This window comes from Pan paniscus, chromosome 10, assembly GCF_029289425.2.
Source record: "Pan paniscus chromosome 10, NHGRI_mPanPan1-v2.0_pri, whole genome shotgun sequence".
NCBI classification, from domain to species: Eukaryota; Metazoa; Chordata; class Mammalia; order Primates; family Hominidae; genus Pan; species Pan paniscus.
The window spans coordinates 42202774-42229605 of NC_073259.2; the positions used below are offsets into that span (position 1 = coordinate 42202774).

Consider the following 26832-nt stretch of genomic DNA (forward strand, 5'->3'; position numbering starts at 1 on the left):
AGTACCTGGGACTACAGGTGGTGTGCCACCAAGCCTAATTTTTTATTTCTTGTAGAGATGGGGTCTCCCCACATTGCCCAGGTTTGTCTCGAACTTCTGAGCTCAAGCTATCTTCCTGCCTCAGCCTCTCAAAGCGCTACGATTACAGGCCTCTGCCACCACACCAGGCCCAAAGCCTTTTCTTCTTCTAGGCTGTGAACTCCAAATGGCACCCTACAGGGTCCAGGACAAGAGACTGTAGCCCTAAAGGGCTTGGGATATGTAAAATAGCACCTAATAGTAAATAATAACTGACACTCTCAGGGGGCTCCTCTGGGGCCTGACCCCATTGTCAAGAAACCCTTTTCTAAGGTGGAGAAATCAGGCTGATGGGAAAGCCGCAGGAGGCCGGCTTCTTACCTCATAACTCTGCCACCAGTTGGGGATGTTGGGACGCAGCTTCTGATCACATACCACCTTTCGCATTTCCTCAATGGAAGGGTCAGAGGGCACTAAGTCGTAATATGGCAGCTGATATTCTTCATGGACTCCTGGGAGAAAAGAAAGTATCTACCTGAGTTATCAACAGCAGGAAAAGATTACTCAGAAGCCGGTGACAAAACCTACATTGTGCTCTGTAAATACCACTACCCCCTAAGGTTCCTTGGAAAGTTAGTTAATTCTAAGTATGGAACAAGAAATACACAAAAGGGGCCGGGCATGGTGGCTCATGCCTGTAATCCCAGCACTTTGGGAGGCCAAGGCAAGCGGATCACCTGAGATCAGTAGTTTGAGACCAGCCCCGCCAACACGGTAAAACCCCATCTCTACTAAAAATACAAAAATTAACCAGGCATGGTGGCAAACACCTGTAGTCCCAGCTACTAGGGAGGCTGAGGCAGGAGAATCGCTTGAACCCTGGAGGCAGAGGTTGCAGTGAGCAGAGATCATGCCACTGCACTCCAGCCTGGACAAGAGTGCAAGACTCTGTCTCAAACAAAACAACTAAACAAAAAGAAATACAAACGAGTAGCCAGGAACATTTTTTTTCATAGCCAAAGCAAGGAATCTATCAAAGACTACTGGGGTCACATCAAAAGGCACCAACTTGATAAGCTCCCAACTGAGCAAAGATGGGAACTTTTAAGTAACAATAAGACAAATAACTTCAATGGAAACAAATATTTTTAAAGTCTAAAAAAGGAAACTTCAGTCACCTACCTCTGTGGGAGGCTACAGAACCACCTCATTATTTTGAAAAATGGTAAATAAGTGGAAAGAATCAAGTATTTTTTCTGCCTCTCCTATTCCAACTATATATCATGGGAACCAAATACATATGTAGGGGAAGTAATATTCGCTTAGTTTTGGACAATATCACCACGGCACGTTAACGACACAAAAATAGAGAACCAACGCTACGCAACTTGTCACAGGACAGAGGAACCCCTGTGAAGGATACGTGTCCCCGAACCCCCAGAAATGATTCTAGCTGCCAGATCTAACTACCAATTCATAGGAAATACCAGGAAGAGTAGAATATGTGAACTCTACCTAAGCAATCTGCAAAATCTAGCCTGGGAAATTCTACAGGACAAATGACCTGGATTCTCCGAAAAAACAGAGTGGGAAGAAAAAATGAGGGGGAACATGTAGACAAGAAATGTAGGAGGTGTATTCATCAACTGCAGGGGATAAAACTTATTGGAACCCCGATCTGAACAAACTGCTTTAAAAATTTAGGAGACTGGGGAAATCTCAACACTGACTAGATGTTAAGTGACATTAATGTTTGCCAGGCACAATGGCTCACGCCTCTAATTCTAGCACTTTGGGAGGCCGAGGTGGAAGGATTGCTTGAACACAGGAGTTCAAGACCAGCCTGGGCAACATGGCAAAACCCTTGTCTCCACAAAAAATACAAAAATTAGTAGGGCATGGTGGTGCACCTGTAGTGCCAAGCTACTCAGGAGGCTGGAGTGAAAGGTTCACCTGAGCCTGGAGAGGTGGAGGCTACAGTGAGCTGTGATCACGCCACTGCACTCCAGCCTGGGTGACAGTGAGACTGTCTCAAAAAAAAAAAAAAAAAAGCATTAAATTTTTTTTTGTGTGTGTGAGTTTCACTCTTGTCACCCAGGCTGGAGTGCAATGGCGCAATCTCAGCTTAATGCAACTTCCACCTGCCGGGTACAAGCGATTCTTCTGCCTCAGCCTCCGAGTAGCTGGGATTACAGGTGCCTGCCACCACGCCCGGCTAATTTTTGTATTTTTAGTAGAGACGGGGTTTCACCATGTTGGCCAAGCTGGTCTTGAACTCCTGACCTCGGGTGATCTGCCCGCCTCAGCCTCCCAAAGTGCTGGGATTACAGGTGCGAGCCACCGAACCTGACCCCTAATGTTCATTTTTTTTTCCTTTTTTGAGATGGAGTCTCCACTGTTGCCCAGGCTGGAGTGCAGTGGCACGATCTCGGTTTGCTGCAACCTCCACTTCCTTGGTTCACGTGATTCTCCTTCCTCAGCCTCCCAAGTAGCTGGGACTACAGGCGTACACTACCACACCTGGCAATTTTTTTGTATTTTTAGTACAGACGGGGTTTCACTATGTTGGCCAGACTGGTCGCAAACTCCTGACCTTGTGATCAGCCCACCTCAGCCTCCAAAAGTGCTGAGATTACAGGCATGAGCCACCGCGCCCGGCCTAATGTTCATTTTTTAAAGTGTGGTAATAGCACTGCATTTTTTTAAGTCCTCATCTTTAAGAACTACAAACTTAGAAAGATTTTCCATAATAAAAATATAGTTTTAAAAAGCCAATTTAGGCCAGGCACAGTGGCTCACGCCTATAATCCTAGCACTTTGGGAGGCTAAGGCAGGTGGACCACCTGAGGTCAGGAGTTCGAGACCAGCCTGGCCAACACAATGAAGCCCCATCACTACTAAAAACAGAAAAATCAGCCGGGAGTGGTGGTGGGCACCTGTAATCCCAGCTACTTGGGAGGCTGAGGCAGGAGACTGGCTTGAACCCAGGAGGCGGAGGTTGCAGTGAGCTAAGATTGTGCCATGGCAATACAGCCTGGGTGACAAAGAGAAACCCTCTCTCAAAAAAATAAAAATAAAAAGCCAATTAATTTTTCTCAAGCCCTTTTCCAGAAAAAGAAAAACAAAACAAAACAAAAAAACCCTGCTGTCTTGAGCTAATGAGACAATTTTTTTTCTTTTAAGTAGAGATGGAGTCTCTCCTACCTCAACCTCCTGAGTAGCTGAGATTACAGGCGCCCGCCACTACACCCGGCTAATTTTTGTATTTTTAATAGAGATAGGGCTTCACATTGGCCAGGCTGGTCTCGAACTCCCAGGTGATCCGCCCACCTTGGCCTCCCAAAGTGCTGGGATTACAGGCGTGAGCCACCATGCCTGGCCTTTATGTCTGGCTAATTTTTTTATTTTTGTAAAGATAGAGTTTCACCATGTAGCCCAAGCTGGTCTCGAACTCCTGGCCTCAGGTAATCAGCCCACCCTGGCCTCTCAAAGTGCTGGGATTACAGGTGTGACACAGTGCCCAGCCTGGGAAATATTTTTAAATAGAGAATTGGACTTGGTAATTATCTAAGGGGTAGTTACAGGCTTAAGCCCTGGCCTCAGCCTGTCCGAGTCTGAAACCTTGTTTACTAAAATAGTTATGTGACCTTAGACAAATTTCCTAACTTCTCTGTGACTCATTTTCTTCATTTGTAAAATGGCGATGATAATAGCACCTACTTATTATTTACTTGTAGTAGTAAAGATTAAATGAGCTTATACATAGCAAGTGGTGAATAAATGTTAGCATTATATATTTAGCCTCAATTTCTGGATGTCATAAGAAGAAATAAACTTATTCACAGTTTAAGACCTGTGTGACCAGATTTTTCTTAGTTTGTTTGTTTGTTTTTTCTTTGAGATGGAGTCTCGCTCTGTCGCAAGGCTGCAATGCAGTGGCTCGATCTTGGCTCACTGCAAACTCCGCCTCCAGGGTTCAAGCGTTCTCCTGCCTCAGCCTCCCAAGTAGCTGGGACTACAGGCGTGCACCACCATGCCCTGCTAATTTTTGTATTTTTAGTAGAGACAGGGTTTCACCATGTTGGCCAGGATGGTCTCGATCTCTTGACCTCGTGATCCGCCTGCCTTGGCCTCCCAAAGTGCTGGGGATTACAAGCGTGAGCCACTGCGCCTGGCCTCTTAGTCTGTTTTACTGCATATACTGATCAAAATTTAAGAGGTCCAATTCCATGAATACTACCTGGGCACTATTTCCATAATTTGGATTTTACCAAACATGTCATAAATGGAAGCTGGAAAAGGGTATTAATATACAAAACAGTTCTGCTGGAAGACTTCTCATATTTTTTGTAGATTAGATTTTTTTAATTTTTAATTTTTGTGGGAACACAGTAGATGTATATACTTATGGGGTACATGAGATGTTTTGATACAGGCATGCAATGCATAATAATCACATCAGGGAAAATGGGATATCCATCCCTTCAAGCATTTACACTGTGTTACAAACAATCCAATTATATTCTTTCAGTTATTTTAAAATGTACAATTATATTATTGACTATAGTCACCCTGTGGTGCTATCAAATACTAGGTCTTTAAAAAATATGGAACGCTTCAGGAATTTGCATGTCATCCTTGCGCAGGGGCCATGCTAACCTTCTCTGTATTGTTCCAATTTTAGTATATGTGCTGGCGAAGTGAGCACCACCAGTTCTTTTTTTCAATCACTTTCACTGCCCTGGAATCTCTTATATCACAGATAAATGGCTGAGAGTAGGGCTCTAGAGGTCCTGGAACTTAATCATGTGGCAGAATATATGGAAATTATCATAAAATACTGATATACTAAGTTGACAATAAAAAGTGTTTCTGCTAAATCTGATACTATTTCTTACTGGATTCTGTCATGAATAAGAAGCTGCAAATGCCAACGATTTTTAACTATGGGAGAAAAAACTCACTTTTAAGAAAAATCTATGCACTTTTATAAATTTAGAAATTCGCACTATTATTTTAACAATGAAACAGCAGGGTTTCCCATGAATGTGGCTTGGGAGCCACCGCGTTAGAATATACTGCTTCTGATGTGAAGGAGACCACTGCATGAATCCCGTGCTATTCGCACCGGGGCACTCCCCGCCACGGACTAATAAAACAATGTTTGTTTGTTTATAAAGCCAAACGAGCCTTCAGAATGGTTACCATAACACACAACGCTATTCAACAAACTGATCCCTGAAGAATAAACGCACCCTAAGCACAGCTACCTCCACACCTTTGATGGCAACCTTAAACGATGATTCAGGCTCTGGCAACAGGCATCCAACAGGTTGTAAAAAGAAAGGGGGCAGTAAAACAGCTTTGGGTGATCCAGCATCCTGGAATGGGAGGTAGGAGCAAAGGCAAAAAAGAAAGGTACCTCCAGAATTGCATCTTCGAGCAATCTCCCAATATACAAGCCCGAGGGCATAAATATCAGCACATTTAAAGGAGTCAAAGTGTTTCATATTAATGGTTTCATCAAGTACTTCAGGGGCCATGTATCTGCAATAGCAAAACAAACATGGTCACGCACAGAAAATGATGACTGCTCTCTTTAAATCAAAGTACTGATTCAGGAGCCCTCTGAATGTGGAAGAGTATCACCCTGATAAAGTCCCTTGGGGCAGAAGAAGTGTACACATCTCTTCATTGCAAACTCCCATGTTTTAAATTTGATTCTAAATATTTCAGCACAGATTTGGCAATACCAGGCTACTCTGATGTGTCTATTTTTAACCATCAAGATTTGTTTATTTGGCCAGGTGCGGTGGCTCACGCCTGTAATCCCAGCACTTTGGGAGGCCAAGGTGGGCGGATCACCTGAGGGCAGGAGTTGGAGACCAGCCTAGCCAACATCGCGAAACCCCATCTCTACTAAAAATACAAAAAATTAGCCAGGCATGGTGGCAGACGCCTGTAATCCCAGCTACTCGGGAGGCTGAGGCAGGAGAATCACTTGAACCCGGGAGGCGGAGGCTACAGTGAGCCATGACTGTGCCATTGCACTCCAGCTTGGGCAACAAGAGCGAAACTCCGTATCAAAAAAACAAAGAGAGAGTAAAGATTTGTTTATTTGAAGCATGTTTTGACTTCTTGGCAGAAGTACTTGTAATGTGGGTCACAGGGGCAGTAACAGTACATAATATTTGGTTGACACCAGGGTCTTTCACTTTATTGAATGTAGTCACAGCGATGGGTTGAGCTTAAGTTTCATTCCGAACTGCTTTTGTTATCTTACCTGACTATAGATATGTCAAAATGAATTCTAGAGGTGGTCAGTGGCACCCTTAATGACTCTGAGTAGTAATTATGAGTAACTACTATGATTCCAGCCACCCCAGCCCCCACAATAAATCAGGGGATAATCTTAATTAAATTCATTTAGATTCAGCAGATTTCCACCTCTTCCACTCTATTAAAAGGCAGTCCCATTTCCAACTCATGAAGTCAATTTGCAATCACAGCTCCTTACTTCTTACCTCACTTCTGCATGAAGTGGGAAGCAGGCCCATAATCTTGAAGGGTGCCCCAAATCTCTATCCTGGGTTACCTTTGCTATAGTTTGGCAAATCTGGTCTCCAGTCCCTAAGCACATGCTCCCTGCCTCCTTCACAGCTCTCTGCACAGGAGATGACAGTGTTTTCCCTCTTTCCCGAGCCACACCTGTTGCCTGCTATCCTTCTAAATCCTGCTCTAGATTGTCCTTCTCTACCCTCCGACCTTAATACCACCAACACCAATGTGCATACAGTTTATGGAGCTGTGCTCTCAGCACTTGTATCTGTTAGATGCAGTGATGCAACTTTCCATTGTGGGGAGTGCATGTTCAATTCAACTTTCAGTGGGCTGAGAGCAAGGTCCTCGCCTCCTTTTTCGACACCTCCTTCTCCTGCGCATATAGGAAACGGCACAGATGGGATACTCAGTAGAAGCTGCTTAGCAAGGGCAGAGTCCCAGGCCCTCCTACCGTTTGGTCCCCACCCTCTGATTCGGGGCAATGTCAATGGTGTCAGTGACTGCATCGTGACGGACAGCCAGGCCCAGGTCTGCTATGGCACACATGCCATTTTTCTTCACCAGAATGTTCTTTGACTTTAAGTCTCGATGAGCAATTCCAGGCTTCCCTGGCAGAGAAAAAAACAGGGATCTTTACAAAGAGATGATATAAATGTTAAAAGCATAGACTATGCAGCCAGACTGTATAGGTTTGAGTCCTGGCTTTGCCTCCTGCTAATCCAGTGACCCTGGAAAAGTGACTTTAGCCCTCTGTACCTCAGTCTTCTCATCCATAAAATCAGAATGACTACTTATTTCATGGGACTGTTGTGAGGATTAAATGCATTCATGTAGCTAAGTTAAGACCATAGAAGGACATGTGTATTTAGCTAATATTTGTATTAATATTTACTACTACTACTCGCCTTCCCTGAGCAAATATGCTCAGGTACAGAAGTGCTGAGGGACTGAAGGGAAGTTGCTGCAATGCCTAGTTCTCAAAAGGAAACAGACCCGAGGATGAGAACTGGCACCGCACAGGCTATAGGAATAGGATCCAACTTTCATGGGTGATTTTCCATTGTGGCCCTGGTCAACCAGGCATCAGGGATCACACCTGCCATTGTGACAAGATCCAGGATCTCCCAAAGAACCGACACGATAATCAACAAGTAGCAGAGCTTCAGGTCTTCTTCCTCCAGGAAAACCTTCCCAGATTAGTAAGGCCCAGAATCTAATCCACCAAGTGGCCTTTAAGCCAGCTGTCCCCATCAATGAACATGGAAATCACTAAACTGATGTTCCCAGTACACTGGTTTATCTTTTTAGTTCCATTTTTTCTCATGTCTATTGTGGGATTCTAAGATGATTACTCCTTCATAACAAATGACTATGTCAAGCCACTGATTGACAAGTAGCTGAATATTGATATTATAGGGTTCCTGAGGGAGTTCTAAAGACAGAGGTGAAGGGAACACCCTGTAGATACCTCACTTAAGTGAAGCTCAAACCTCCTTTCCTTTAAATTAAACTGGAGTTCCTGAGGTCCAGCCCCAACTTCCTCAGTAAAAAGGAATTCTAGGAACTAAATCAGGACACTGCGGACCTCTCATGCCTACACCACTTCGCCGCTCCTGCGCTAGTCCACTCACCTTGGGTGCCCACGATCTCCATGTGCAGGTGTGCCAGCCCACTAGCAGCAGACAAGGCCAGCTTAATCATCCCCTCAATTGTCACTGTGTACCGGTTCAGATAATCAAACAGGGACCCGTGCTCATGATAGTCAGAAACAAGCCACAGCTGTGTCCAGGTGCCATTATCTGCAGAGAACCACAGATGAGTCCCAGAAAAAGTGTAACTATCAGCAAAACAGTGAAGGTTGGTAAGGATGAGTGTATACAACACAAAATCAGGTTAGACTCCTGAATTCACATTTCCCACCTCCATGCCCCCTGAAGCCCCATCTAGCATCCTTTCATTTATAGTGGTCTACCAGTTTGGGACCTCAGTAAGGACAGGGGAACACCATTTCTTTCTTAGGACTGCTCCTGATTTCTTTTAGGTGAACTGTAGGATTCTGAACATTCTGTCAAATTTGAAATGTGAGGTACTCAGGAAAGAGGAGGCATATGCCTGGGGAAGGTAACAGCTATCACCAGCTTTGTGTGCAGCACTGCTTTGATCCTGACCAAGACTTGCTCATCTGCACGGGAGAACCACAATGAGCTGGATCTACCACCACCAAACAGGAAAGCCTTGGAGGGCCTCCTGTGTCCCAGCGACCCTCTGAACACAGCCCAAACACAGCACCTGTCTCATCTGTAATGTTTCTTTTCAGTCTGTTGTTCTTACCAGGCTATGATATCTCTGTGAGTAGGAAAGATCTCCTTTATGGATTATTGGATTCCAGGCCAAAAAATGCTTTTCAGTGCATGAATAGACCACTTCCAAGTATTCCCAGAAAGGCATCTCATCCTTCAGAGGAGCAATGGAAGGTAGAGTGCATACACTTTATTTTCTCTTTTACACTAGGGACAGCAGGAAGGAGGAGAGCAGGAGGAGGGAGAAAAAGAAACACCAAAGCCAGGAATCGAATTAAGCCATGCCGTTGTCAATTGGAAGACTGGAAATTGAGTTGAAATCTCCAAAATTCCAGGCTGGCGCTGATTCCAGGGCACCATACTATATATACCCCATGTTAAAAAGGCAAGAACAAGGGAGTCTGATTGTTTCCCTTCCCTGGCCTTAAGGTGGGTTTTGAAAGCCAGATCCCTACTCACACAAGCTGCCAGAATCAATAAAGGGATGGATCCTGGAAACATACACATCTTGGCTTCTCTTATCACAAACAAGGGGCCCACCCAACACACTGCTTCTCGCACTCTAACCAGCCCCAAAGTCCTGAGGACCCTGCTAACAAGTTCGAAGAGAAGACATGATTTGATCCTTTTAAAACATATAAGATTTAAATTCTATCAAAAGGTGATAGTTTTAAAAAGGAATAGCTTACTCAGTGGGAATAAAAATCTTGCTCTTCCCCTTCCTCCCTTGTATTGGAGTCTAAGGCTCCTCAGCTTGGGGGCAGCAGAGACCATTACAACTTCCCACGGCAATGTGAGGAATGAGCAGTCTGCTGTTGTTTCAGGAATGAAAAACAAATAGCATCTTCTCTAGGCTTTGTAGACACTAACTTCTAAATTGCACCATGCCACAGGAGCAAGTCATGTCACAACTGCTAGAGAGACCCTTCCACAATGTGAACCAGCCACGCACAGCATCCTCTCTGTGCTCCAGGTGCCACTACCTGTCCACGTGTCTGTCCCCTTCTTCCTGGGAGCTCTGTGAGGGGAGGGACTGTGTCTTGCTCTTATGTGTGATGGTCCAAGCAGCCAGCAGAGGTCTGGCCCACAGCAGTCAATAAATGTTACAGAATTAATGAATGAAATTTTAATTACTACCCACTATCTTCAGAATGGAATACAATCCTCTCAAAAAGGCCCCTCATAATCTGGCCTCTGCCTCCCTCTCCACCCACAGCCATCCAAGTTACTTGCTGGGCCCCAAACCTCACCTTCGCACATGTCTGCAGTGCCCTTCCCTGCAAGGAAGGTTTTTCTTCCTGACCAGTTCTTGCCACCTTTGTCTCAACTGGGCTCAGGTGCGAGTCAGCCCCAATTTGTGCTCAACAGAACAACTCGTGTTTACCTCCTCTAATCACCCTTACTCATCATCCTTTGCTAGTCAATGAGGTCCTCAAACATAGGGAGGTGCCTGGCACATAAGAGATTCAAAAACTAAAGCAATAAAAGGGAGAGGAAGAAGGAAAGAATCCTCAGGGACAGGACTGACCAAGAGCAGAGTCCGAAGGCGACACTTCGTGGACTACAGGCTTTTCTGTCGTTATCCTCCTTGCCAGGGTTGAGGCCGCAATTCCTCATCCTAGTGATTTTCTTTCTTTTTTCTTTTTTTTTTTGAGACGGAGTCTTGCTCTGTCGCCCAGGCTGGAGTGCAGTGGCGCGACCTCAGCTCACTGCAACCTCCAGCTCACTGCAACCTCCGCCTCCTGGGTTCAAGCAATTCTCCTGCCTCAGCCTCCTGAATAGCTGGGATTACAGGTAGGTGTCACCGTGGCCAGCTCATTTTTGTATTTTTAGTAGAGATGGGGTTTTGCCATGTTGGCCAGGCTGGTCACGAACTCCTGACCTCAAGTGATCTGCCTGCCTCGGCCTCCCAAAGTGCTGGGATTACATGCGTGAGCCACCGCGCCCAGCCCATTCTAGTGATTTTCAAAATAAGCTTACGGGACCCCCTGCAGGAACTACAATGGAGGTGGGTTTGGGGGAGTGGAGAAAGAGAAATTGAGCAGGTAGGGTGAGGGGATGTATCTTGTTTATCTGAGTAAGAACTGCTTGTTTATTTGCTTGATAACCTGGATTTTTGTATAAGCTTTTCATGGAATAAAAGGCTCCACACTTTAAGGAAAGCATGGAAACCTTGACCTTACTCAAGTTTTCTTTCTACGGGTTACAATGATGAAGGCAAACAGAGCTGTGCACCCCATAGCTATGCACTTTCTCTAGCATCCTCTATCTGGGAATGCTGTATCCAAGCCCAGCCCTTACCTTTATTGTCAGCAGCAATAAATCCAAGGATGTTTTCATGGCGCAGCATGACCGTCTGGTATATCTCTGCTTCCCTGAACCAAGACCGTTCTTCACGAGAAGAGAATATTTTCACAGCCACATCACCACCCCTCCAGCGGCCCCGCCATACTTCCCCAAACCGACCCTTGCCAATAATCTCTTGTAAAACGATGGTTCGGGCCACTGTGCGCTGGACAAAGAGGGGTAACCCTGTGAACCAAAGAATAGGAAGAAACCTGACATTGCAAATTTGACAAATTTTCCAACTCCCACACTAATTGGCACAACAGAAACACCCTTAACATGGTGTCTTCATCCTACGCTGGTCCATTAACCATGGAGAGCTGCTGCTGCCCATACACATTTCTAGGTAATCTACCAGAGGGCTGAGCCAGGCGGAGAGATAGGGAAAGAGTGAACACAAACAGGAAACGTGTATGATTAGCTACTCCTTATCTAGGCAATTTCTCCTCTCAGTAAGCACGGATGATAGATTTGAATGTAAATGTTTGACCAGATTTACCAACTCTTCAGCCAGCCACCTGTGGGCCGATCCACCCACATCTGCTTTATTTTGGTGGAGGAAGGAAAGAGGGCAGAGAACATGAAAGTGTGGGCTCATGTGCTGGGGGCCACCTTCTGGCTGTTCTGCTTATTAGCCACTAGAGGGCAGTGCTGTGCGGCCCATGGGTTCCCATCTCCAAAGAGAGCAATGCTCTGCTCACAAGCGAACTCCAGGTGTAGAATGGAGGACTATCTATGTTTAGTCTAGGATTAACTTTACTGTCTTTATAAAACTCAACATTGCTTCATTTGACTCATTCAATGTATCTCTATATATCCAATCACCCTTACCATCACAAGTGACTCTTAACTGTCTTACTCCCACCCCCAATCAAATAATTAATACATTATTAATCCCTAGGTCTGGTAGATGGGAACTACCATTTACTGCATGCTTACTATGCATTAGGCTCCATGCTAAGGGCTTTACATAAATTATCTCACTTCCCCAAACCACCTGGAAGGTAAGGCACTGTTATCATCCCCATTTTATAAACAAGAAAACTAAGGCTCAAAGAGGAGGTTATGTAATATTCAAATTCATACAAGCAGTAAGTGGCAACGCAGGGCTTAAAATCTAGGACTGTCTGACTCTATAATCTATGCTTTTAATGACAACAGTATAGAACCACCAAAATGTTTCTCAAATTAGCCCCCGCCTCTCCATCTCCGTCCGCCTGTCCTACTTTTGGACCTTCTCTAAAAGACTTCCAACAGGTCTTTTGCCTCCCATCTCAGCCTGCTCTTGCCCTGTGCACCCACACACACCCCGCCTCACCCCACCCTTCCCAACAGAAGGCTGGTAGTGAATGAATTCATCCTCCACACCACTGCCAGAATTCCTTCCAAAGGAAAAAATGAACATTCATTTCCCACATGGAAACTTTCAGTAGAAGCCCCTTACCTAGAAGATAAAGGTCAGCCCTCAAGATCCTGTACACCTGGGGCAGCCTGACGTCCCCCTGCTTCCCCAGCACAAGCACATCATGCTGGTCTCCTCATCATAAAAGTTCTTTAAACATACAGTGGACCTTCATGCCTTTGTCTTTTTACTCAAGGTATTTTCATTGGCCTGGAATGTTCTTTGCCCTCTTGCCTCTCTTAAAAATTCCAACTCATTCTTCAAGACTCCTTTTTTTTTTTTTTTTGAGATGGTGTCTCGCTCTGTCACCCAGGCTGGAATGCAATGGTATGATTTCGGCTCACTGCAACCTCCACCTCCTAGGTTCACGTGATTCTCCTGCCTCAGCCTTCTGAGTAGCTGGGATTACAGGTGCCCGCCACCACACCCAGATAATTTTTGTATTTTTAGTAGAGATGGGGATTTCATCATGTTGGTCAGGCTGGTCTCGAACTCCTGACCTGAGGTGATCTACCCGCCTCGGCCTCCCAAAGTGCTGGGATTACAGGTGTGAGCCACCGTGCCTGGCCTTTTTTTTTTTTTTTGAGACGGAGCTTTGCTCTTGCTGCCCAGGCTGGAGTGCAATGGCATGATCTGGGCTCACTGCAACCTCTGCCTCCCGGGTTCAAGCAATTCTCCTGCCTCAGCTTCCCAAGTAGCTGGAATTATAGGTGTGTGCCACTACACCCGGCTAATTTTTTGTATTTAGTAGAGACAAGGTTTCACCATGTTAGTCAGGCTGGTCTCGAACTTTTGACCTCATGTGATCTGCCCGGCCTCAAGACTCCTTTAAATGTGCCCTCCTCTGTGAGACTCTTCCCAACAATTCTCCTGTCTCTCTGATCCAATCCTGGGTCAGCCTTTTCTTTTTTTTTTTTGAGACGGAGTCTCGCTCTGTTGCCCAGGCTGGAGTGCAGTGGCGTGATCTCGGCTCACTGCAAGCTCCGCCTCCCAGGTTCACACCATTCTCCTGCCTCAGCCTCTTGAGTAGCTGGGACTGCAGGCGCCCGCCACCACGCCCGGCTAATTTTTTGTATTTTTAGTAGAGACAGGGTTTCACTATGTTAGCCAGGATGGTCTGGATCTCCTCTGACCTCATGATCCGCCCACCTCAGCCTCCCAAAGTGCTGGGATTACAGGCGTGAGCCACCGCGCCTGGCCGGGTCAGGCTCTTTCTAATCTGTTTAAAACCATATCACCCAGAAGGTATTCAGTATATACTTACTTAAATGAATTGAAAGTCATATGAGCAGCATGGACTTACTACTTTAAAAACCACATTATTAGAAACCTAACACCTTGGAAGCTCTGCATATTCTGAATGAAGAATATACTAAACCACTCAGAGGGAAATAGTTATTAACCATTTTACCACAGACGACTAAACAACTACCATGGCCCTTCCCTTGTTTCAGCTGGTCTGGGTCTTAAAAAGACTTTGGAAAACCCAATCTACCCTCCTCTAGCAGCAAATCAATTCCCACAGTCAGCCAGGAGGTTCTAACCACTGCCCTACCTCTTTCAACAAGGAACAAGCCCTAGATTTTTGCTGTTTCTAAAAATATGCAGCTTTTAAATATATCCATCATTTTGGTGCTCTCTACTGCAGAGCTTAATAAAAGCAAAGCCACTGAAATTCAGGAGATGTCACAGCTCAAAGTACTCCCGTGTCAAGCAGAATGTCTGGGCATGACTGATGGCATAATTTCCCCACAGAACAAGTCTTGTCCCACGTCAAGGAAACATACATAAAAACACGCAAAGTTCTCACAAATAAGATCCTCTGCGTTTTAGCTAGAATGGCAACAGTGATCTTTGTGGATGTTTTTTTTTCTTTTTTAAGAATGGACTTGAAGCCAAGAATTTGAGACCAGCCTGGGCAACAAAGTGAAACCTTCCACACACACACACAAAAAAAAAAAAAAAAATTGCCAGGCTTGGTGGCACATGCCTGACATCTCAGCTACTCAGGAGACTAAGGTGGAGGATCTCTTGAGCCCAGGAGGTTAAGGCTGCAGTCAGCTGTGATTGCACAATGGCACTGCAGCCTGGGCAACAACAGAGCGAGACCATATCTTAAAAAAAAAAAAAAGGAATGCAATACCATTGTCACAAAAATAATGGTTTATCTTCATTAAAAAAATTCTTTGCGAGGCAGGCGGATCACCTGAGGTCAAGAACACAAGACCAGCCTGGCTGATGTGGCGAAACCTTGTCTCTACTAAAAATACAAAAATTAGTCGCTGTGGTGGCGCATGCCTGTAATCCCAGCTACTCAGGAGGCTGAGGCAGGAGAATCACTTGAACCAGGCAGGTGGAGGTTTCAGAGAGCGGAAATTGCGCCACTGCACTCCTGCCTGGGAAACAGAGCAAGACTCTGTTTCTAAATAAATAAATACATAAATAAGTAAGTAAAAAAATTCTTTTGCATTCATGTTCACATTTAATAGCTAGCTGAGCTATACCCTGAGACCTAAACAACCCCAAGCTCCTTTATCTTAAATTCTCGTCTTATGCCAAGGTCCAGTGTTTGGTTCATTTGCCTCATCTGAGAAAGACTTGGTCAACAAAAGGCAGTACAGGAAATAGTGCTGATGCTATGCTGGAGGCCCACACTGCCTTTATTTTCACCCCCACCAAAAACCCTTGGGCAACTGGTACAAGTCAATGATTCACCAAATCCCAACTCTAAGCTTTACTGGATGTCCTTAAACTCCCCTTGTGGTTGCTCAGAGATCAATGATTAGCTGTCACCACCTCACAGGAATCTGGCACACTCCTGTTTCTCAAAAGGGGCCCTGAAATTGAGCACTCCACTGCTCAGGTGGAACCAGCTGAATTTTAATAGATGTACGTACAGTTGCAAAGCTTAGAGAGGCAGGACTTCTGTAGTGGATAATTGTGTACTAGACCTTGGGAATCCCAGGGAATGAGAGATTTTCTGTGAACCCATTATCTTATCTTATTACACGTCAGACTCCAAAAGAAGGGGAACTAGGAAACCAAATGACTCAATGCTGGTAGAAACAAATGCAGGGCCTCCAGCCTTCTCTATAAGCACTCTATCCTGCTGGGAAACTGATGAAAGCCAACCACAGACACGATGCCCTGGAGAACTCGGTACCTGAGCCAGACCCTGAGGTGGAGAGATCGTAGACAAGATCCTGGAGCGTCTTGTCTTTGGAGAGACACATCTCACATGAGGGATCTTCCATGTCCAGTCTCTGGCGGTTGTGATAGACACGCTGATGATAGTTAATGACAAGGAAAACAATGATGATGATGAGGAACAGGAGGAACACCGGGCCGGCGATGATGCCTACCAGCTCCACCGGGCCCCACATGGACGGGTGCTCGGGCTCCTTGAGATGACCTGAGTCAAGTGAGAGAGGAGAGGGAAAGAATGAGAAGTAAAAACAAGGGAAAGAGTAAAAACACCTCCCTCAAAGTGAAGAGTGAAAAAGACCCCTTTCCCTGTCGATGTGTTCAGGCTCCCTTGATCTCTCTGATCTTCCTGGGCTAGTCTTGTCTGCCTAGATGCTCTCAAGTGCCCAACTTCTTTAGTTAAGGCACCTCTTTCCACAGTCAAACCCACAACCCACTTTGTCATCTCACGCATTTCGTGGTACTATCCCCGCCTCAGGCCCCTACACAGATGCCTGTTTCTGCTCTTTAACTTCCCACAGCTCCTCTAAGCTCTGCTTTAGTTTCTCTCCTTTTCCTGTGGGCTCCACAGTAATGCCTCCTGAATGGTAGACTTGCAAAAGGATGGTATGTGGTGTTTCTCAGCTTTGGTCACTGGCCTTTTCCTATTCTGGTCCCTCCTCACATCTAACCATCATCCTCCCTTGCGGAGTCACCTTTGCTCGGCTCTGGGGCCATCTCTTTCTGGATCAGTCCCACATCCTCCCATGGGAATCCCTGCCTGGTTCTTCCACTCCTCACCGTTGCCTATGGCTGCTAAGCCACTACTCTAAACACTGCGGGCACCTCTGGGACTAACTTGAAAATCTGCTTCCTCACCCTCTAATCTACAAAAGCAACTGCTGAGAAACCCCAGCCTTTGTCACCTTCGGGAACATCCAAAAGGCATCTTTATCGTCAAACCAAGTGAGTGGGCAAGAGTAGAAAAAAATGAAACGACGGGGTACCCTATCTCCAAGCTGAGCCACTAGCCCAACAAGGGCATGCACTCACCACTGGGCACCCTCAAGTCGATCCTGTTGCAGTAGTCAGTGTAGCAGCAGTGGGTGTTGCGCAGGTCCTCCGAGCTCAGGCAGTAGAAGGGCTTTCCGGCAGGGACCAGCTCCACTTTGGGGATGCAGGTGCGCACATGGTGCTCCATCCCATCCAGATTGAAAATGGAAACCATGCAGGCCCCATCTGTCTCACACGTGTAGTTGGCCTGGAGGCAGCTGGTGCACGCACACAGCAGAGCTGCAGGAAATTGGGGAGCAGACATTGACATCAATGGTGAGATCTTTTGCAGGTCCTTTTCCAAACTTAGAATATAATCCCTTAGCATACTTGATGTTCCAAAACAGTTTTTATAGAGATGGGGCCAAAAAGATATCCTTAACTGAGCACAACTTCACCTGTTTATTTAGCTCACAAACAAGGCTTTTGAAGCTCCACTATTATCCTCTAAGTGCTCTACTTTATGCCTGTGAGAGACAGAGGAACTACCTTTTCTTCAAATTGAGATGCCTGACAAGAGGAAAGCATCTTCCTTTTGGAGAATGTGGGGCTGCCCCCCACTTCATGCAGAGCCACCTAGGGTTCCTGGAGCTATCACCAGCCCTATCTCCCCCAGCAGGAACCAAGCACACCCACGGCTTCCTGCAGCATGCATGCTCTCACACATTCTTTTGCTGCAATGCTTTTTTCCTGCCTAATTCTTACATATCCTTCAAAATTCAACTCAAATGTCACTTCTTTTGAAAAGCTTTCCCTGACCACTCCATTATTGTCCTCCTGCCTTTAGAAGTCCAAGTCAGGTGCCCCTCTCATTCACGAGGGGCAAAAATGATATCCTCCAAAGAGAACTTGAGAGCCTCCCTCATGAAGTTATTGTGAGAATTAAGGGAGATAATGCATTAAAAGTGCACAATACATTTAACCCATCCTGAAAGGCCCCTGGATAGCATGCACATGCATTCACGCATGAGTGTGCGTGCGCACACACACACACACACAAATTTTTTTCAAACAGGCAGTGTACACAATCACCTCTGGGATTAATGAGTTTTGCTGGGTAAGTATCATACATAAGTGTGTCCCATTTGACAGGAAATTACTGCAAATGAATTTGGCGCCTCTGAAAGCCTCTTCAGCAGCCCTGGAATCTGAAATCCTTTATTTATTCAACTAACAAGAATAGCACAGACAGCAGCAGTTGGTTCTCCCCAACACTGTCTCCCATGAGACTAACCTAGCTCTGACCTCTTGGCATGGGCAGGAGTGTTGCTTTGCCCACTAGAACACTGAGGCTGGGGCTCAGAAGTGCTGAAGGAAGCACTCACACATTGGCGGGTGGAGGTGGTGGGGGCCCAACTGAGTCCCAGATCACACACTAAGTAAATACTATCTGGATAACAAGTGGGAATGCATTCACACTATGGCCCCTGGAGATGAGACACTTATGGGCAGTCCCATGAAAAGCCACCCGGTCATAACTCACCAATTTAGGCTGTACACAGTCTATCTTCGTCTCTTCCTCCAATATTCTGAAAGGCATCTCTTGGCTTTTCAAATCCAAAGACAGATTCTAAATATCTCAGTGCCCAACCCCTCCTTCCTTAGGCTTTCTATAAATGAGCCGATTCCTTGCTAGTCCCACCCGAGGAAACCAAGGAGGCAGCCCTGGCAGGTGGATAGACAGTGTAGACAGTGCAGATCTTCACTTATGGCCTGTTGTATTTTTTCACGTTTCATCAGATCCCTTTCTTCTGGGAGAAATTCCAAAACATGCAGCCTCTTGCTTCAGAGTTTGGGTAGTGTTATTTCTTAAAGGCAGAACATTTAAAGTAGGTGCCTATTAGACTAGGATCCAAATCATAAAAGGGATTTTTAAAAGTAAATTTCTCCTGAATTTTTATTCTAACCCATTTAGACACAAAAAAGACTAAGGAATCGCTTCATTTTCCCTTCCAAATACCTTTGTTTGCTCCCTCTCTTATTCTTTCTGCTTTTACATTTACTTCTGAAACTCACAGAATACTTGATCCAAAGCTCTTTTACTCACACTGGAATCTTAAGAAAGCCAACTCCCGTTCCCCTTTGTGGCAGTGGGGACATTCAGGCACTTTAAAAGGGGTTCTCTATGGAAAGCATACCTCTCAATATTTGTGTTGTGATGTCCAGCAAAGAGAACAACATTGGTTCTATTTTGGGAAGCAAGAAGGGAAAAGTAACAACTTCAAGAGAGGACTATTCTGAGCACAGTGAGACACAAGCCCAAACCCACAGTTGCCTTTCAGAAAAGCGCTCACTCCAGAGCCCACCAATTAGAGGGACTGAATAGTCAGGAGCCTCTGCTTCCAGATACTTATGCTTATTTCGTTAGTTCACAACCTCTTTCACAGTGATTCATTCTGGAGAACGAACACACCCACACGTGGCTCATTATTTTTGGGAAGTACTTAAACAATCTTGGTGTAAGACAGGAAAGAACAAAAGTGGTGAAATCTATGCTAGACAGGACGAAGAACGGAACTGGGGGCTGGGCCGTGTGGGTTTGTGATAAGGCGCTGGGTGTGTCCCTGAGCCTATCTGGGCCTCAACTACCCAACCAGAAAACACCGTTTATCTTACAGAGATGGTATGAAGATTAGCCAAGCAACTGCTAAGAGCTGCGGGTCCTCTGAGAAAGGCCACTCTACACATATCTATGTTTAATTACATATTTTACAGAGTGAGAAGTCTGAAAAAGATATATTTTAAAGATAACTACCACCGCTGCCCATACCCCTGAAAAGGTCAGAATTACCATCACTAGTAGCCACAGTGGGGATCATAGCAGGACAGGTCAGAAAGGCTCAAATGCCAGCTTTAATATTAACCACATGACCTTGAGCAAGGTATTAACCTTCTCGCACCCGTTTCCTAATCTGTAAAGTGGGGCTGTTAATGTGCAGCGTTAGGCAATTTTGTTGCTGTGTGAACCTCACAGCGTGTACTTACACAAACTTAGATGGCATAGTCTAAGTGGTGTAGCCTCTTGCTCCTAGGCTAGAAACCTGTACAGTATGTAACTGTACTGAATACTGTAGGCAACTGTAACACAAGAATCATCTGTATCTAACATAGAAAAGGTGAAGTAAAAATACAGCATTATAATCTTATGGGACTACCATCATGTAACAGTGTGGTCCCTCACTGACCAAAATGCTGTTATACGGCACGTGACTGTATTTCACAGGGCTATGTAAGAATTACATGAAGAAATATATATCTATTTTTTAGAGACAGGGTTTTGTTATGTTGCCCAAGCTGGACTCGAATTCCTGGGCTCAAGGGATCCTCCAGCCTCAGCTTCCTGAGTAGCTGGAACTACAAGCATGTGCCACCACGCCCAGCTAATATATTTTTTAAAGTACTTAACAACTAGTAGATATTCAATAAATATTAATCCCCCCCTCAATGTAAAACCTAAAAACAAAACAAAAAACCACCACCCAAGTAAAAATGTGTCTCCTTAACCACTAATTAGGAAGTGGCAAGTTTCAGTAAGAAACTGCTGTTCAAGTTTCAGCTCTATCAGGAACTAGTTGCATGGCTTTGGGCAAGTCATTTAACCTCTTTGAACCTCATTTTTCTCATGATTAACCAGAAAGAAGGGATTGAACTATATGACCTCTAAAATCCTTTCCAGCTATGTTTGAATCTAGTTTTGTTTTTAAGTTCACACTGTTTGATCACTGACCCAACACTGGACAATTCTGCTCTGTTTTATATGCCTTTTCCTAAACATCTTTTAAAGACAGACATTTTGGCTAGCCTTCTGTTAACATTCATTTCCACTGAAACAAAAGTGATAAATTATAAAAACATCTAAATTTACTGTAAATCTTAGTTCATTAAATCACGCACACTAAATTCAATTCTCTCTGAAAAACTAAATCTGGACTAATGATAACAGCCCCTTAGAATCTGTTTCATAGTGACTCATCAGGTTAAAAATTTTACACACCGTGTATATAAACAATACATACCTAAAACTCTCCTTATTCCAAGGCGGAAGAATTACGTAGTAGAAATAACACAACTCGGAAAACCAAATCACAGGAGTAACAAAATCACTCTACACATAAACAAGTTAGGAAGTGGTCAGAACAAAAGCCCTACTTGCATAGACTTTTGTCATTAACAAGTTAGTCAAATTTAAACTAAAGACAAAACCACCTTGGCAGGGTTTGAACACGGTTCCAAAGTATGATTGGAAGGTGGTTTGTGGTAGGATGTAAATGCAAATTTGATTCATTAGACAGGCTGTGTTTTGAGTAAGGCTGACAAGTTCCAACCTGGGCAGACTGTCTAGCTCCGTGTTATAGAGGCGCCTAACACAGCTGGAACTCAGAAAAGACAGGCCACTCAGTGACACCATGGCCCAGCTAAGAATTCTCAAAAACCGCCACACACGGTCAGATTCATGGCCATTTAGCCTAACATGCCGCCTCAGACCCTCACCAGGAGGGGTGTGGGAGCGTGCAGCATGATGGCGCCCCCTGTGAAAGGGAAGAGGCACAGCACACAACGTCTAAGTTTGTCCTAACAGATGAAGGTCCAGGAGCGCACCTAAAACTTTTTTGAAGCTATAGTAATTATGAATTTTAACTTAATTACTACTTGGGAATAATAAATTTCATAAATTTAGTACTGATTGTGGAGCACTGTCCTGTTTAGGTACGCTAGAGATTTTCAAATTTCACCAGGCAACCTTCTAGTTCTGCCCTTACTCTTCGTGATTTTATGACTTGATCATAAACTGCTTCTCAGCACTCTTTCCAGATGAGAAATTCACCAAACAGCCCCAAGTGATAAGAATAGCCTAATACAACCATGATTATTTTAATTATTCTTCCCTGGCCCTTATCCCAACCCTCTCCAGTACGGATAGAACAAAGACCATAACTCTACACAACTGTGATTGCAGGATCAGAGACATCAGTTTTATATTCAGGTAGGATGTTTTCAGTTTGTTTCCCATAAGAAAACACTGTGCAGAGCTACGCTGTGTTATTGTATCAAGAGTTTTCACTTTCATCCTCTCCTGTGATCCCCACAGGAACTCAGGAGCTGAGGCAGGTATAGCTGTCTCACTTTATGGATAGTAAAGCCTCGGAGAAGTTAAGGGGCTCACAAGCGGTAAACCAGTAAAACGATGGAGCACATCTCCAACTCAGGTCTCCAGGGTCTAAGTTCGATCTTTTCCCCACAACACCACACAGCATTCTACCACACTCTTTCTGACAACACTTGGCACACAGAGCCAGCAGGGCCACGGCCACACTAGGAACACCTCCATGTGATCAGATTCAGCACCCTGCAAATATCATTCACATCACTCTCAACACATTCTTACCCTCCCCGTATCAAATGCGCTATTGGTTTTCTGACCAAAGAGCCACACCATGTCTTCCTGCAGTTCATCTCCAGGGATTTAGTGTGTTACAGCCTGGGATAACAATGCCACTGGAAACCTCAAGGTTTCACCATGAATTCCTTACTTCATATTGGTGACTCTACCAATATCATAAAAGAGGTGCTTTATCCCTACTTTATTTTTTAAGACTTTTTAAAAAATTTTCTTAGAGATAGGGTCTTGCTATGTTGCCCAGGCTGGAGTGCAGTGGCTATTTACAGGTGTGGTCATAGCTCACTGCAGCCTCAAATTCATGGCCACACACGATCCCTTCTGCCTCAGCCTCCTCAGTAGTTAGGACTACAAGTATACCCCACCACGCTGGCTAAGATAGTTGTTTATACACAGTGTAAATTCCTTTAAGCCCTTTGTGACTTTAAAATAACTACCTGTACAGACTTTATTAGGGTCTTTCAAAGTCCAGATCAAGTCTTTCTCTTTATTCACATGCATACTTACCTCTATAAAAAATTCCAATTAGCCTGCCTGGGCTTTAGAGAAACCATACTGCCACCTTCTCTCGAGTGGGTAGTATAATGTTTTCTTAGATTCAGTAGCCCACTTTTATTATAGGTCTCATCAGCATAGCAACCAGGGTCTTTCTGGGACTCTCTTTACACATATAGGAGTAACAGGTCAATTTAACAGTCTTCTGGCTGTGGTGCCATTTAAAGAAATAGACTGTGTTCCATTCACCTTTGCATCTCCAGGGCTGAATTCTAGTAGGTCCACACTAAACATCTGCTCAAAAATGGCCATTTATGATGACAACATTAAAGTCCTTTGAGATGGGAAGAAAAATAATATTGTCCCAGTTACTATGGCCATATAACAAATTACTCCAAAAACTTGTGGCATAGAACAACCATTTAATCTATGCATGGATTCTATGAGCCAGGAACTTGGGCAGGGCAGCAGGGACAGCTTATCTCTACTCCACAACATCTGGGGCTTCAGGTGAAGACTCCAAGGCTGGGGCTGGAATCATCTGAAGGCTTATTCACGCTTACATTTGGCGCATGATGCTGGCTGTTGGCTGGAGACCTTCGTTCTTCTTGATGTGGTCCTCTCCAACTACAGGATAAGCATTCTTTTTTTTTTTTTTTTTTTTGAGACGGAGTCTCGCTCTGTCGCCCAGGCTGGAGTGCAGTGGCGCGATCTCGGCTCACTGCAAGCTCCGCCTCCCGGGTTCACGCCATTCTCCTGCCTCAGCCTCCCGAGTAGCTGGGACTACAGGCGCCCGCTACCACGCCCGGCTAATTTTTTGTATTTTTAGTAGAGACGGGGTTTCACCGTGTTAGCCAGGATGGTCTCGATCTCCTGACCTCGTGATCCGCCCGCCTCGGCCTCCCAAAGTGCTGGGATTACAGGCGTGAGCTACCGCGCCCGGCCAGGATAAGCATTCTTTATCCAAAATGTTCGGACCAGAAAGTATTGCAGATTTCTGATTTTGGGGGATTTTAGAATATTTTCATATATATCTGACTGGGCAACCGTAATCTGAAAATCTGAAATCAAGATGCTCCAATGAGCATTTCCTTTGAGCACGTTGGTGCTAAAAAAATTTTGGATTTTGCAGCATTTTGGATTAGGGATGTTCAACCTGTAGTCCCTTTGTGTGGGTTAGCTTAGGTTAGCTTAGGCTCCTCATAGCATGACAGCTGCCCTTCTCCAGAGCAAGATCCCAAAAGGAAACGAACCTGGCAGAAACTGTATCCTTCTAGCAGCCTAGCCTTAGATACCACAAAGCATCACATCCACCATATACCATAGATCAAAGCTGTCAAGCCTCCACCCAAATTCAAGGAAGGGACATGGGTAGACCCTGCCTATTGGAAAGAGTGTCAAAGTCACATTGTAAGAAAAACATGTGGGATGGGAAATATAGTTGCAGTCATTTAGGAAATACAATTTGCCACAAAGACCCACTTCTTTAGGTCTAAAACGTCCCATATATTTATCACTACTTAAATTTAGAATAAAATAACATTTATTACAAGCCAACTATTAATAAAAGATTGGTTTTAAACCTTTACCTCGAGAGGTATCTAACATCTACAACTTGTTCACTTCGAAATAATTTGGACTTGTATGTTTCCATAGCACGCTTCTCAATATGAGTGAAGAAATAATTCTTTTTTTTTGAGATGCAGTTTTGCTCTTGTTGCCCAGGCTGGAATGCCACGGTGCAATCTCGGCTCACTGCAACCTTTGCCTCCTAGGTTCAAGCAATTCTGCCTCAGCCTCCCAAGTTGCTGGGATTACAGGCACCTGCTACCACGTCTGGCTAGTTTTTTGTATTTTCAGTAGAGACCGGGTTTCGCCATGTTGGCCAGGCTGGTCTCGAACTCCTGACCTCAGGTGATCCACCCGCCTCAGCCTCCCAAAGTGCTGGGCTTACAGGCATGAGCCACCGCGCCCAGCCAGAAATAATTCTTTTAGTTTCTCTGCTACCTCCTCTATCACTGAGAGCACCTTTAGGGAGATATAATTACATAGTGATTAACAGCCTGGACTCTGAGGTCAGACAGCCTAAGCTTAAATCCTGGTTCCATCACTTGTTAGCTTAGCAACACTAGGCAAGTTTCTTGGGCTCACAGGACTCGGGCTGCCCAATTAGAAAATGCAGAAAACTAAGAGAATCAACTTCATAGGGTGGCTCTGAAGAATAAGATAATCAGTATATAAAGCTCTTAGCCAAGTGCCTATATAGCTAAGTGTACAATTAAATGCCAGACATTCCCACTAGCACCAGCCACCGATTCTCTAGCAGGTTTCCCCCAACCTTTAATATTTTTGTTTGTTTTTGTTTTTAAGACGGAGTCTTGCTCTTGTCACCCAGGCTGGAGTACAATGGCACGATTTCGGCTCACTGCAACCGTTGCCTCCTGGGTTCAAGCGATTCTCCTGCCTCAGCCTCCTGAGCAGCTGGGATTACAGGCGCCCGCCACCACACCCAACTAATTTTTGTATTTTTAGTAGAGACGGGGTTTCACCACGTTGGCCAGGCTGGTCTCGAACTCCTGACCTCAGGTGACCCACCAGCCTCGGCCTCCCAAAGTGCTGGGATTACAGGTGTGAGCCACCGCACCACCTTTAATGTTTTTATTTGTTTGTTTGGTTGGTTTTTTTTTTTGAGACGGAGTCTTGCGCTGTCGCCCAGGCTGGAGTGCAGTGGCACAATCTCTGCTCACTGCAAACTCTGCCTCCTGGGTTCATGCCATTCTCCTGCCTCAGCCTTCCGAGTAGCTGGGACTACAGGCGCCTGCCACCACGTCCGGCTAATTTTTTGTATTTGTAGTAGAGACGGGGTTTCACCATGTTAGCCAGGATGGTCTCGATCTCCTGACCTTGTGATCCACCCGCCTCGGCCTCCCAAAGTGCTGGGATTACAGGCATGAGCCACTGCGCCCGGCCTACCTTTAATGTTTTTAAGTGCCTTTAATTTTTTGTCATTGATATTGCAATCTTCCGCAAGTTATATTTTAAATTGCAGTTTCCCACAATATCATTATCATACCTAAAATAACTGACAATAATAGCCTTAATATAATCAAATATCCAGTCAGTGTTCAAAAATCCTTTATTACCTTGAAAAAATTAACAACTGGCTCAAATCCAGATCCAAGAAGGGCACGGTGGCTCACACCTGTAATCCCAGCACTTTGGGAGGCTGAGGTGGGAGGATCTCTTGCGCTCAGGAGTTTGAGATCAGCCTGGGCAACACAGTGAGACCCTGTCTCTACAAAAAGTAAACATATCAGCTAGGTGTGGTGGCACATGCCTGTCGTCCCAGCTCTTCAGGAGGCTGAGGTGGAAGGATTGCTTGAGCCCAGGAGACTGAAGCTGAAGTCAGCTGTGACTCCATCACTGCACTCCAGCCTGGGTGACAGAGCTAGACTCTGCCTCAAAAATAAAATAAAATGAAAATCCAGATCTAAATGAGGTTCTTCCACTGCACTCAGCTAAGAGATCTCCTAAAACCTTTTTCAATCTATAGGTTCCCCCTTGCGCTGTTATTTTTCCTTGCAAGTTATCTGTTGAAGAATCTAGGCCATTTGTCCTGCAGCTTCCCACATTCTGGATTTTTTGGGTTGACTCTCCAAGGTGTCATTTAACATGTTCCTCTCTCCTCTGTATTTTCTATAAGCTATTAGCTAGAGTTAGAGGTTTGTTCTGATTCAGGCTCAAATTTCTGGCTAGAATACTAACAAGTGATGAATACCATCCCTACCATCCCTCACAAGGCACAGAACTTCCAGTTGTCTCTTTTTGTGATGTTAATTCTTTTTTCTTTCTTTCTTTTTTTTTTAGTAGTATTTTCCTCTTCTACTCTTCCAGGTCCTGTGTAGGTATTCCCTCTATCTCCACACTCCCCTCCTCAACCCAACACCATTAGCTACACAGATTCTGGCACACACACATCTTTAGTCTAGAAAAGACTAAGTATTCCCTCTTCCAGACTACTTGAAATTTAGTCTGTAATCGATTTCATCCAACATGCAAGATCAAATTCAGTGTAT

General features: G+C 44.9%; 1 protein-coding gene and 1 non-coding gene across 3 annotated transcripts in view; both read right to left on the reverse strand.

The window, feature by feature from the left end:
• The window catches only part of ACVR1B (activin A receptor type 1B), a 45722-nt gene that overhangs the window by 4668 nt on the left and 14222 nt on the right, over positions 1 to 26832 (reverse strand). The window contains exons 2-9 of one of the 2 annotated variants that reach the window (XM_063593055.1): positions 16864 to 17103; positions 15791 to 16039; positions 11181 to 11411; positions 9569 to 9691; positions 8211 to 8378; positions 7031 to 7187; positions 5441 to 5565; positions 400 to 530 (exon numbers count right to left, since the gene is read on the reverse strand). In XM_063593055.1, the coding sequence (XP_063449125.1) occupies positions 400 to 530; positions 5441 to 5565; positions 7031 to 7187; positions 8211 to 8378; positions 9569 to 9691; positions 11181 to 11411; positions 15791 to 16039; positions 16864 to 17103 (1424 nt within the window). The remainder of the gene's footprint in view (positions 1 to 399; positions 531 to 5440; positions 5566 to 7030; positions 7188 to 8210; positions 8379 to 9568; positions 9692 to 11180; positions 11412 to 15790; positions 16040 to 16863; positions 17104 to 26832) is intronic. The other variant, XM_034935815.3, reaches the window with a different exon arrangement.
• Positions 4620 to 4726, reverse strand: LOC112436864 (U6 spliceosomal RNA). Its single transcript, XR_003025539.1, has one exon. It is a non-coding gene; the product is annotated as a U6 spliceosomal RNA (small nuclear RNA).